General features: G+C 31.4%; 2 protein-coding genes and 1 pseudogene across 5 annotated transcripts; 2 read left to right on the forward strand and 1 right to left on the reverse strand.

Moving 5' to 3' along the window:
* The first annotated feature begins 833 nt into the window (after window positions 1-833).
* On the forward strand, window positions 834-6499 carry LOC124914141 (proteinaceous RNase P 1, chloroplastic/mitochondrial-like). 4 transcript variants are annotated; one of them, XM_047454630.1, is made up of 7 exons: window positions 834-2072; window positions 2540-2629; window positions 2756-2937; window positions 3264-3384; window positions 4990-5058; window positions 5158-5323; window positions 6385-6499. In XM_047454630.1, the coding sequence occupies exons 1-6, from the start codon at window positions 960-962 to the stop codon at window positions 5272-5274; spliced, it is 1692 nt and encodes a 563-aa protein (XP_047310586.1). In that variant the 5' UTR covers window positions 834-959; the 3' UTR covers window positions 5275-5323; window positions 6385-6499. The 4 variants fall into 4 exon arrangements, with proteins under 4 accessions (XP_047310586.1, XP_047310583.1, XP_047310584.1 ...); XM_047454627.1 differs by lacking the exon at window positions 6385-6499 and adding an exon at window positions 5800-6048; XM_047454628.1 differs by lacking the exon at window positions 6385-6499 and adding an exon at window positions 5806-6048.
* On the reverse strand, window positions 5478-8279 carry LOC124914142 (metacaspase-3-like). Its single transcript, XM_047454631.1, has 5 exons — window positions 7759-8279; window positions 6359-6689; window positions 6146-6263; window positions 5795-5956; window positions 5478-5619 (listed from the first exon to the last, which is right to left on the reverse strand). Exons 1-5 carry the CDS (start codon window positions 8120-8122, stop codon window positions 5560-5562), a joined length of 1035 nt encoding a protein of 344 aa, XP_047310587.1. The 5' UTR covers window positions 8123-8279; the 3' UTR covers window positions 5478-5559.
* A 304-nt stretch (window positions 8280-8583) lies between these two features.
* LOC124915823 lies at window positions 8584-11796 on the forward strand (annotated as a pseudogene).
* The last annotated feature ends 1681 nt before the right edge of the window (window positions 11797-13477 follow it).

Below are 13477 nucleotides of genomic sequence, written 5' to 3' on the forward strand. Positions count from 1 at the left end.
TGTATCAAAGTCAAAAGGGGGATCCATTCTGGGTTCCTAGTTTTTCCTCTCGTAACGTTTCTCAGTCACATACCAGTATAATTAGTCTTCACGTAATTCGTAGAAGTATAGAGTTTCGATCTGGTACTTCTTCATGTAATCCTAGGTGATATATCCGTTTGGTTTTCTGGAATTTTTAAGAAATATTCTACGGTCTAACCTTTATATTTAAAATGAAACTAAATTTAATTAAATATCTTACTATTTACTATTTGTCCTGGGAGTAGGCTACCCTAGCCCAAAGACTTGTAGGACTTACCCAATGGTCAACCCTGCATATATTGTAAGTTATATATATATATATATATATATATTATATATATATATATGATTTTTAATTAATCACTCCAAGTTTAGAGGGTGAGTCAACTCGCAAACCAACATCCATTTACTTATAAAAAACAGGCTGAGCGTTGAGTTGTGAGAACCCGATAATCTAACATTAAATATATATATTCAATTAAATGTTTTTTTTATAATATTAAGATAAAGTTTTAGCATTTTATTTTATTTTTATAATTTTTGTAAAATTAAATGATAAAGTTACTTTTTTAATGTGGTTTAAGTGATTTATTTTAATTAGTTAATTATATTTTTATACACAAAATTATAATTAAAATTAATTAAAATGTTCCTAACACTAGCATGGACTAAAATCTAGTTTTATAAACTTCTTGTTGATTTTGTTTATAAATACATATGTAACTAATTTTTGTTTATTATTGAAAAAATGAAAATTTTGTTCTCTTAAAATATATATATAAAAAAAACTTCCCCAGTTTCTTTCCAAAGATAGATAAATTTATCCTTTCTTCTCTAGACGAACGGCAGAGAGATTGAGAACTAATCAAATCTCACTGCTCTACAGATTGATTCTTCTTTGTGTCTGGCTCTCTGCATCTACAACAAGAAGAACACTAATGATTTTGCGAGATGGTTGCATGTTATCATTGTTCGCTAGAACCCCATCTTTACTAGCTTATCACTGTAACAGTTACAGCCGCCCCGTTATCTGCAACTATCTGCACCCAATTCATGCCCGCCGCCAAGACTCCCTACCAATTAACCAAATGCGCCGTCGTCTCAGCACGGCCACGGTACCTCTTGTACGAGAACAAACTTCCTCAAAGAAGAAATCCCGTCGCGAAACTCCCGAAGGGATTCTCCGCCACAAGTTCGACATGTGCTCGAAGAACGGCGACGTAGCCGAAGCACTCCGTCTGTACGACGACGCAAGGAGAAACGGGAGTCAATTACTGCAACATCATTACAATGTCTTACTTTATCTTTGTTCTTCGGTTTCGAGTGGAAGCGGGGTGGCCAAAGGACCCGCTATTAATCAGGGTTTGGAACGAGGGTTTGAGATTTTCAAGCAAATGCGTGCGGATGGGATTCAGCCGAACGAAGCGACTTTCACGAGTTTAGCGAGACTGGCTGTAGCTAAGGAGGATCCAGAAATGGCGTTCGATTTAGTGAAGCAGATGAAGGATTGTGGAATTCCACCCAAATTGAGATCATACGGGCCAGCATTGTTTGGTTTTTGTAGGAAAGGGATGGCTGACAAAGCTTATGAGGTAGATACAGACATGGTTGAGTCCGGCGTTTTAGCTGAAGAATCCGAGCTTTCAGCACTCTTAAAGCTGAGTTCTGAATCCAACAGAGATAAGAAAGTTTATGAAATGCTTCATCGTCTTCGGGCTTCTGTGAGACAGGTCACAGAAGAGACTGCTGAAATAGTGGAAGAATGGTTCAAATCAGACAAGGCTAAAGTGGTTGGTGAAGTTAATTGGGATGTGAATAAGATCAAAGAAGGGATAGTGAGAGGAGGAGGTGGATGGCATGGGAAAGGTTGGTTAGGAAATGGAGCTTGGAAGGTTGTGAGGACTCATATGGATGAGTCTGGTGTGTGTCAATCATGCAGAGAAAACCTTGTTTGTATTGATATTGATCCTAAAGAGACTCAACATTTTGCTACCTCATTAGCCAATTTGGCTTGCCAAAGAGAAGCTAGAGCAGATTTCTTGCAATTTCAGGTACATGTCCCATTGCCTTAATCTCAAGTTTCTTGAAATAAAAATTCAACTCAATACCTGATCACTTTGCAACGATTGTAAAAATGTTCTAGATAATACTGTAATTCGAGATTCAAATATGTTAGGCAGTGTTTGATAAGGAAAAGTATCAATTAAAAGCTTGTTTGATATCAACTTATCACATTTATTTTCTACATACTTGAATCATTCGATACTTAATTTTCAGTTTTATCAACACACCCTTAGTCTTCTCTCCCAAGCATGAGTTTGGTACGATCTAAGATTGTATTGACTATGGGTTCTAGAAATAGATGATAAAAGAAAAAGAACTGGGGATGAAGAGTTAAGACTCTTCTATTCAATATCAAATCTTTCATAGGATGTTCTTGTTCAAAGTCTACTATACTGCTTATACACATCATTAATCAAGAATACTAATTGCATCCCTAACTAACATGTGTATGCAGGAGTGGCTTCAGCGCCACGGTCCATTTGATGCAGTGGTGGATGGTGCCAATGTGGGCCTTATCGATCAACATGATTTGAATTTTATCCAGGTCTGAGTATTTCCTGATCAAGCCGTTTTCTTATTTTGCTATGTGATTTCTAGGACTTTATAATCTAATTTGACATTTGATAATATGGATTGAGGAGTTCTTATAGTGGACCCGATTCTTTCTTAGCTCAACTCAGTTGTAAATCGATTACGTCAAATGAGTCCATCAAGGAAATTGCCTCTTGTTATCTTACATCAAAATCGTGTGAATGGCGGTCCTGCTCAAAATCCTCACAACAAGAAGCTTTTGGATTTGTGGAGAAAGTCAGGTGCACTTTACGCTACGCCTGTTGGTTCTAATGATGATTGGTAAGAATTCAATTGTGAAAATCATTAATCCATATATCCACATAGTGTAACTCGAGTAATAAGATTATTGAACTGTAAGGCTAAGGTCTCGCATTCAATTTTCACTGAAATCATCTTAATGGAAGTGGGAGGTCATCACAATGGAATCATTAATCCGTATAATTTAATTAAAGATAGCTTAAATACCACTATATAAGTTATATGTTAATTAATATAGCTTAAAGCTCCTTTAAATTGAAAATCTTTGACCTTCGATTAATATTTCCTTACAAGAACATAACTGCCTTCATTGAAGGGTTTAATTGCAAGTTTACATGTTTGGTTAGGTACTGGTTATATGCTGCTGTTAGTTGTAAAGGTTTGCTAATCACAAATGACGAGATGAGAGACCACCTTTTCCAATTGCTAGGAACTAGTTTCTTCCCAAGATGGAAAGAAAAGCACCAGGTATACATCCCTGTGTATTTTGTTTGCATTGATTGAAGTGTTACTATGGAATGTTCATATGATGGGTGATCAGGGATCGGGTTGGTGCGGTTATTTTGCTAATTATCAACTTGGCTCAAAACCCTATATATGATAGATCAGATGTATTATATAGGGTTCTGTCTGTCAAAAGTTTTTATGTTTTCCCCTATAAATCCAAGATTCACATTTCGCGTGCTTGTTAACTAACTTCAATGGAATTAATTAAACAAAATCAAGGCTATTTAAAATAAAAACTTCAAATAATAATAGATAATAACTATTTAAAATAATGTTTTCTAATTGAATAAATACCAAAAATAACTGAAGCCAAATAAAGTCTTTCAATTGGACAAAGTCAGGCTGAACAAATACAGTAGCAGGCAATATAATATAAACAATACCAAGCCTAAATTTTTGTATTTATGGACATGCTTACTTTCACATATGAAACAAAAAAATGAAAAATGTTAATATTTAACAATTTTAATGTTAATGAATATTAACTGAAAACATAAATGAAAAATAATTACTTGTTTCAATAGTTTTAAGTTGGTTTATATATGCAAAAAATTATTTGTCCATCACAACATTAATATATTTCGAACGCAACAAAGTTTGACTAAAACTAAGGCTGATCGTGGATGGGATGGATCGATTTATACTCTAGAGCCTATATCTGGTTATTATAGATCGTTTTGAACTTGATCAAAACTCTATATCCGGCCAAATATTCAGCGGATCAAATGTTTTTCGGTTCGAGTAGAGTCCAATCACTCGGTTAGGCTGTTCACCCCTAACATATCTAAAAGTTTCTCTTGTACTTGAAATGAACCTGTTTCAATGGAATTTGGTTGATGTCATTAAAACGGCTTATTTCTCTTTGAATTCTCTTTGCATAGAAATGGTGCTTATTGTGTTGTTTCAATTTGTTTGATGCATAGCAGTTGCTTACCTTGTCTTGGAGACTGACATATGTGTGATTTTGTTAGGAGGATAACAAATCTAGGAAAATACCTACTTCCACATTTTAATGGTTATTATGATTGGAAGATTCAGTTAGTCGTATGTACTCTATCAAAACATAAATAAAAGAATGTTACATGTTTCAATAGTTTCATGTTGGTTTGTATACAGAAACAATTAGTTGTCCATCCCAACATTAATATATTTCGAACTCAACCAATCTTAAGTAAAATTTAAGGGTGGTTTCAGATTGGTTGGTTCAGTTTATACCCATAACTTATATCTGGTTCTAATAGATCCCTTTATACTTAAAAGTTATATTCAGGTCCATATTCAGTGAATCAAATGTTTTTGGGTTCAGGTTGAGTCTGGTTGGAGGTGAGGTTGTTCACCTCTATCTAAAGGTTTCCCTGTTTCAATGGCATTTAGTTGTCAAAATGGCTTATTTCTCTTTGAATATTCTAAGGCCTGCATTGAAATGGTGGTTGTGTTGTTTCCATTTGTTTGATGATAGCAGTTTCTTTCCTTCTCTTGGAGACTGGCTTATGTGATTTTTTTAGGAGGATAACAAATCTAGGAAAATACCAACTGCCACATTTTAATGGTTCTTATGATTGTCAGGTTCATTTAATCGTATCTAAGAGCGGTCTTAACTTCCACATGCCACCTCCATATTCGCTTGTCATTCAGGTGCCTCCATCTTTCTTCTTTTTCTTTTCTGCTAAATGTTTTCCTAGTTATTTAGTTTGTCTTTAACAATTAAACTAAAAAAAGGTGCAATTTATGCAGGAGTCTGAGGTAGGGAATTGGCATGTGCCAACTACAGTAGGCGATGATCTGGAGAACCCGAGGCAGTGGTTGTGCATCACCAGGCAAAGGAGTAGACGAACAAAAAACCCTCGTTAAATCATATTCATCGATTATTATCTCATTTCAGAGGCGTCTCTTTGCTAAGGTGTTGTAATCTAATTTAATAAGTTTTAGATATTAGTCAATTGGTCATTTGATAGTAACATTATTATTATGTAACAGACTTGTTGTCTGCTTTGTGATTCCTAATAAGAATCATCTTCTTCAAATACATTTAGTAGAATCCATAGAGTATTTATCACGTAAGAACAATATAATATCGAAATCCTTTCCATGTTGCTTGCTGCAGTTATTTGTTTTGATAGATAGATCAAACCTTGTCTACATAGTAAAATATTCTGAATGGACGTCGAACATCTGGTTTGAGGATAGCTGAGGCACCTACAAAATAAATTAAAAACCATGTCCAATTTCTTGTCTTAGTACAGTTAGACGTGAATGGACCATCGACATTAAAGTCAGTAATAGATATATATTGTTTCGTAACATAAACTTTATTCTTTGTTAAATATGTAATTTTTAAATGAGATTTGGTGTACTAATTGGAAACCTTTACCGTAGTTATAGTGTTGGAACTGTTTTGACGTTGTTGAACCTCGACTAGCTTAAGGCGAATGGTTTGAAGAAGGTGGCCATAAGTGAGTAGACCTTTTGTTTGCTGCAAGGCTTGGATAAAACTATAGGTCATGGCACCAGTAACATAGTTGCCTGTTAATGCCTGTTATTATACAATATATCAAATTTAATTTCTATCAGTATGTCTATAAGAAATGATTACTTGGTAACATAAAATTTTAAAAATTAACAGTTTAATTTCGTCTAGTGTTATTTTAATGTTTATTTGGAAATTTTGGATCATGATTATGATTATCATGTGATTGTTAGCTTTCCATGACCATGTACCAACCGTTGTATCGAGTGTGGACTCATGATCGGCACAAGCACTGAAACAACGTGCTTTCCCTCCAAACGTGCCCTTATATGTAGCTGAAATAGTTTGATCTTCCCAACCAAGAAATCCCTTTCTGCTCGACAACAATAACAATGAGTCTTTATTTAGAAACTAAGAGAATGACACGCATCTTATAATAATCTTCAAGCAAAGGAAGAAAGAACTAACTTATTGGTGGTGGAAACGAATGGTAGGTCAAGGCAAGTTCCGCTATAGCAAGCATCGATGATGGCATGGAGTTTGGCTCCATATGGTAAAGGTCTCACCAAAGTCTCATTTAGTTCGTCATCCAAAAGCTTTCCTTGAGTTGCGTAATCAAAAGGGCATAGGGATTCGTCGTAACCATCCTCTTCGTCCCCATTAGTGTCGCTAACTCGTGAGCCATGACCAGAAAAAAAGAAGATGAGCGAATCGCCAGATTTGCTTCCATAAAGGAGCCAACGAATTGCCATTTGAATGTTGTATTTTGTTGGCAATTGAGAAGGGTGCTTCTCCTCCTCTGTCCACGAATAAGTGTACTTGATTTTTAACAAGAGTTAAAAAACATTTGCAACCTCTTTAAAACTTGATCTCTTTTGTATTTTATTTAACATGTGGGTATTTCTTTTCAAATTTTAAATTCGGTATAAAGAAGAGTTGACAAAACTGGGTTATTTCAAAATCTTAATGAACCTAAAAAAGGGTAAAGATTGGTGGCCAGATATAAATATTTCTGAAATATATAGTTTTAGGGCTTATTGAGCTTGTTTTAAGTAGGGTTATTTGAAGAATAAATTCGATTAAATAAATAAATAATATGTACAGATAATTTGAAATTTTAGTTTATGAAGATCACGGTTTTACGTATCATAAATTTTACTATTTTAAATTTATGATATTAAAATTTTGCGTGTTATAAATAATTTTGATTTTATAATTTTTTAGAAATAGTGTAAATTTATGTTTACATATTAAAAATATATATTTTTTATTCAGATAAATTAAATAATGTTAATTATTTTGTAATAATAACTATTATTTTTAAGTATTATATATTTATAAAAAAATATATATTTAATTAATATAAAAAAAATAATAATATATAACTAATATTTTATTAAAATATATTTTTTTCTATTTTAGGTAACTATCAATCTTACCGATTTAAATATATGCTTAACCATTTTAAGTAAAATTTCTATCTAGTTTTAATATTGAGCAATCTAAATAATCTTTTATCACCCAACTCAAGGGCGGATCTTTAAAATGTTTTGTATGTAAACGCCAATAACGACGGAAATATACCGTCGTTATTGTTAAGGTTTCTGTGGCCAGAGAGAATTAGTTACTGTCTAGGTATATTTTGTTAAAATTTTAGCACTATCGATTTTAAATCTTAGTTCCGCATCATCTAACTTAAGATTTTCAGTTTTCTTTCGTAACTAGAACCATTATACAAAATGCTTTGTCCTTTTAGGAAATCAAATTCTAAGTTATTATATGGGTGGTTAAACTCGTGAATTAACGATCTGATTCGAACGAAGATAAACCAGATTGGCCTATAGAACCTTAGATAAACCAACAAATACCTGTGAGAACGAAGATAGATTCAATGGGAAACCCACTCCTGATAAGAAAAGACGACATGGATCTTGCATCGTTCACGCTCCCATAAACTCTATTCTTCTCATTATTATTATAGCTCACTCCAATAACCACGGCCCTTCTCCTTCCATAAGGTGAATAAACCGGTGGATGGTAATTGTTAGCCACATGAGGATGAATATAGTAAGAATAGCCATTATTCACACCACCATTATAGTGATTTGGAGAAGTAACATTTGTATTGTAGTTGTTGGATTGTGGCAGAATAGCACGACAAGTAGGACACTGCAAAAATGAGGCTTGAATCGGCCTTTTGAAAAATGTCTTGCAGTAAACACATCTCTCCATGGTTAGTTATGTTTTTGAAAGGCCATAAATATTCATATTTATAGTGTGTTAAATTAAGTTAGCTTTAAAGAATTTAAATTTAGGGTAAAGAGAAAAGATAATGCATTGAATTTAGATATGTTCTTGTCAAAAATTCTTTGGAATCAAATTCACATTAGTGATATGCTCTTTGATGATCGTATAAGTATATTTCTTTTTAATTACTTGTGGGGTTTCTTTGTTTGTATTAAGAATATCATCTTTGAACATAGATTGCATAGTACATATGGTAAAGAAAAAAAAATAAGGAAGGAAATTATTGAAAAACTACCATTAAAGTAAAAACTTTATAGTTAATATATACTTATTTTCTAGATAATCTACTCTTGTCATATTATTATTTTCTATTAGACTCTCTATCCATTGTATGGGACATATTTCTTGAATTTTGTAACAATTAAAAAAAGAAATTTCTTGTAAGGATGGAAAATTGGCATCTTCAAAGTGATGTCTTTTCATATAGTGATGGAAGAGTGGCATCGATAAGAAGGACAAAGCATCCCTCCATTTGCCTAAAATTCCATTTATTCTTAGGATAATATATACATTAACATTTTTAATGTTCAAATATAACAAGTTGAAGATATGGGATTTGGCTATTTATGTAGTTGAATGGTCCTACTTACAAATCTAAAGAATCTCAATTTCATTTAGGGTAGGTTTGAATGGGTGTAATTGGAATCGGAATTTCAATTTCGATTCCATTATAACTACATTAAATTACAATTCAATTTCTCTATTTTGTAAAAAAGAATATAATACAAATAATTTTAATATATATTATTTATTTTATTAAAATATTAGTTTGATACAACCAATTAATATAGCTCAAGAGTAAAAATATTTTTGTAAGTTTTGATTTTTATTAAAAATATTGGTTCAACATATTAACTTCATATATTAAAAAAAATATCAGTTAAAATTTTTAACTTACTAAATTAAAAAACAAAATATCAGTTAAACATATTATTTCTTAAATTAATATATATATATATATATATAAGGGATGGATCAGTACAGTATATCTTAATATTTTATCCATACCTTATATCTTACCAAAAATTTTGGTATACAAAAAATTCATACCCTTACATTACCTTGATTTCAATATACCTAGATTTCGGTATACTTTAATTTTGGTATACAAAATTCATACATTTTAAAAAACATATTATTTCAGTATAATTATATTTTGATATTATTCAAATATTATATTTCTATAATTAAATTAATATCAAATCTATTTAATTATATATTTCCTTATAAGTATTATATATATTTTAATTTATAAATACTATTTCGGGATTTCGGTATATCTTGATATACCAAAAATTTAAAAATCTTATACATTTATCGTAACAATAATTTCGGTATTGGTACTATACTTTACCTTTTTTCGGTATACCTTAAAAATCGGTATTTTGGATATATTACGGCACGGTATTTTCGATATTCATATAATATCGGTATTTTTTTTCCACCCTAAACTTAATAATCTAAAATAAAAGACATCGGTTTGATATTTTAATATACTAAATTAAAAAATATCTATTATAGATTAAAAACTTTAAATGTGTTTTAAATTATAAAATAATAAGTTATTTTGTCTGAAAAAACATAAATAAAAAATTGAATTACAATTCCAATTTAAAAAGAGTGGAATTAAGAAATATAAAATTATACCGGAATAATTCTTTATTTTTCAAGGTACCCCTTGTTCTCTTTTTTTTTCAACAATGGTTAAAAAACCTAACATAGTTAGGTTAAGAGATAATTGAGCATGAATTCTATTGAAAATTTAATTTTAATTTCAATTCAAATTCCAATATTTCTTAATATTAGAGTGTCTATCAAACTTAAAAATTGGAATTACAATTTCAATTCCAATTCCAATTCCAATTCCAATTCCAATTCCAATTCCAATTTCAATTCCAAGTCCAATTCTAAGTCCAATTCCAAGTCCAATTCCAAGTCCAAGTCCAAGTCCAAGTCCAACTCCAACTCCAACTCCAACTCCAACTCTAACTCCAAGTCCAAGTCCAAGTCCAAGTCCAAGTCCAAGTCCAAGTCCAAGTCCAAGTCCAAGTCCAAGTCCAAGTCCAAGTCCAAGTCCAAGTCTAAATCTACCCAATACAATAATTTAGTTGAACTGGATTTTAATATTACTTATTTGTTAATTTTAATTTTAATTTTAAATATTATATACATAATATTTTTTACACAAATTCAAAATAAATTAAAAAAATAAAAATTAATTTATAATATTTCCAATTGTATATACACTTATGAATTTAAAAGCATTATGTATGCTTGGAATCTTGAAATGAACTCATAGTTAATATAGACATCCTACACTACATTAATGAGTAATCCCAATTATTTTTGATAGTCAAGAGTATTCATAAGTCACTAGCATCCACTGGCATCCACGACCATCCAATAAAAATTATGATATATAAAATTTTTAGATAAAGTATCTTAAACATTTAAATTTGAAAAAATATATCACCAATAAAATATGTACATTTAACCAGAATTGTCACTGAAAGTTAAAGAATGTTATCGGGAATATTAATATCGCCGAGAGAAAAAAAAATTGTCCTCGTAGATTGTTAATATTATCGAGAGCAAATAATTGTTGTCGGTAATAATTATTATTACCAAGATCACTCGACAATGCTCTCGATAAAAGTGTTCTTATTTTACCCTAATTTTGAGGTCGCTTCTATCTTCTTCATCTCTTCTCCCCTCTCGGCTGCTCCTTCTCTCCCTACTATCGCCAACAATTAGCTCGTCCGGCCGCTCTCCTGTCCGGTCGCCTTTCTCGTAACTCTCATTCCTTCACAAGCAAATAATGGTAGAGTCTCTCTTCCTATTCTCTCCGATTATCCTTACTCGATCTTTGATTTATATTTAATATTTGTGTTTTCATCTTCTCAGACAGACGAATCTGTTAACCCTAAAGTGTATCCTCTGGCCGATGCACAACTTATTGTAACTTTAACGAATATTGTTCGGCAGTCGACGAACTACTAGCAACTCAAGAAAGGGGCTAATGAAGGTAGTTTTCCAATCCATTTCATATCTTACCCTATTTTCTTCCGTTTATTGACTTCTTGAAAACACTAGCGACGAAAACACTAAACAGAGGCATTTCCAAGTTTGTTGTGATGGTTGCCGATACAGAGCCACTTGAGATTCTTCTCCATCTTCCTCTACTTTCTGAAGATAAGGTAATACACGTTCACTCGTATGCAATTAGCTAGTGCTTTTGTTTTAGTGATATAGATCTGGGTTTGTTTGATAGTTCATGATTACTGTTGATTCAATTGTTGATATCAAACTTTGTTATGAATTTGATAGAATGTTCCATACGTGTTCGTTCCTTCAAAGCAAGCACTTGGCAGAGCCTGTGGTGTTACTAGGCCTGTCATTGCTTGTTTAGTTACTAACAATGAAGGAAGTCAATTGAAGCCACAAATTCAACAACTCAAGGTAATTCTTCTTTTATAAATCTGAAAACATGTCAGATTTGATTATATCATCTTCATGGAGTATGTATAATTGGGTTATTTTGTTAATGTAATTGAGTTATTTTGTTAATGCAGGATGATATTGAGAAGCTTTTGATATAAACAAGAATATCAAATGTATGTTGCATTTCAGTGTGATGGGCATCTTCCAATCTATCACTTCATCTTGAGGCTTGAACTGATGAAGCAGATGATTATTACCAAGAGTATCACCGAGGAGCATTGACTCTATTCTCGGTAAAAGAATTGAATAATCACCCGGGAGTGATTAGAGCTCTTGGTGATACTAATTTTCACTAAGAATTAAAATTTTATTAGTTTTTTTTTAAACACAACACATGAGTTTGAACACGAGTTAACACGACACAAATAAATATGCTGACAAGAGTTAACACGACACGAATAAACTCATTGATCATGGTATTTTGAGTGGTCCAATACACGATACGACACGATTGAGAATGAGTTTTGACAAGACACCACACGAATTGTTCGAGTCAAATATGATTGTTTAGGCAACATGCACAAGTCTAGTTCATTTACACATGATTTTGGAGTCTACCACCAAATGGTTGTGAACTATTAAAAGTTTATCTAGGTGTACATACTATTAAAAAGTAATCTATTTAGACTCTCACCTAATTAGATTTATTCACTATGTTGATTTTTTTTTCTCACCTCTCTCCTATATTTTATTAAACTAAATTTATAATATAAATATTAACAAAATATTATATTTGCAAATTATTTAAATTTAAATTAATTTAAATTTTAAATATTATTTAATTTAATATTATAAAATATTTAATAAATTATTTTAAAATTTTCTTATTCAAATAACAATTTATCACCGTTAAAATAAAAAAATTAATAAATTAATTATTAAATTTAAATTTATTTTATTATTGTACGTACTAAAATTTAACTTATTTTCTTTATAAATTTTAAAATAATTATTTTAAATAAATAAATTAAAAATAATCAAAATTAAGGTTAAAACATGATTAAATAATTATTATATAGTAAGTAAACTCCAATTAATTAAAATGATGTCCAAGAAAAATAAATAAAATAATTTGAGATAAATGTTGTATTCAATATATATCTTAAATTAATTTTAAGGTGTAAAAAAAAATTAAATATAATTTAGGATAAATGTTGTATGTATTTTATCTCAAATAAATTATTTATTAAACTCCAAAAATATATAAAAAATAAAATAAATAGGAAAAATAAATGTCATATTTATTAAAAATATTTTGTAGGTTGAAAATAAAGTCAAATGGATGAAAGAAAATTCAATTTCAAACAAGCATGAAAATGGAGTGTGATCTACTGTAGCCGAAATTGGGAAGATTCATTGCAGCAAATCCTATAGCCTTTGGATGAGCGCTAGAAACTCATCCAACGCACAACAACTAGTTGTGTCACCCATTGCAACGGAGGAAGCCCGCGTTTGTGAAGCAGCAGAACGACTAACACGCACCTCAGCGTCGTTAGCCCGAGCGCTGACGGGACAACAAAACGCGAAGAAGCGCTGACGGAACGCCCGAACATTCACATTTCGACTTGAAACAACTTTGTTTTCGCTCTAGTTTGTCTTCTTCCTCGCGACGAATAACAATCATCATCGACCAAAACTTTTGATTTTCAAAAGTGGAACTCGACCGATACTTAACCAAATCGGTTAATTCAAAGGCTGAAATGATCACCATACATAGTGATCATTTCACCTACAATCGTAGGCTTCATCATCGCCTAAACGATTAAGTTGGATAAAGAA

This window comes from Impatiens glandulifera, chromosome 9, assembly GCF_907164915.1.
Source record: "Impatiens glandulifera chromosome 9, dImpGla2.1, whole genome shotgun sequence".
NCBI lineage: Eukaryota > Viridiplantae > Streptophyta > Magnoliopsida > Ericales > Balsaminaceae > Impatiens > Impatiens glandulifera.

What these genes read in the sequence shown, in the direction of transcription:
- LOC124914141 (XM_047454630.1), top strand. Translation starts at nt 960, where the DNA reads ATGATTTTGCGAGATGGTTGCATGTTATCATTGTTCGCTAGAACCCCA. An exon ending in CAGATTTCTTGCAATTTCAG is followed by an intron (nt 2,073 to 2,539) that starts GTACATGTCCCA and finishes ATGTGTATGCAG; the next exon opens with GAGTGGCTTCAGCGCCACGG. An exon ending in GTTGGTTCTAATGATGATTG is followed by an intron (nt 2,938 to 3,263) that starts GTAAGAATTCAA and finishes ATGTTTGGTTAG; the next exon opens with GTACTGGTTATATGCTGCTG.
- LOC124914142 (XM_047454631.1), bottom strand. Translation starts at nt 8,122, where the DNA reads ATGGAGAGATGTGTTTACTGCAAGACATTTTTCAAAAGGCCGATTCAA. An exon ending in TTCGTTTCCACCACCAATAA is followed by an intron (nt 6,264 to 6,358) that starts GTTAGTTCTTTC and finishes GTTGTCGAGCAG; the next exon opens with AAAGGGATTTCTTGGTTGGG. An exon ending in AGTCCACACTCGATACAACG is followed by an intron (nt 5,957 to 6,145) that starts GTTGGTACATGG and finishes GTATAATAACAG; the next exon opens with GCATTAACAGGCAACTATGT.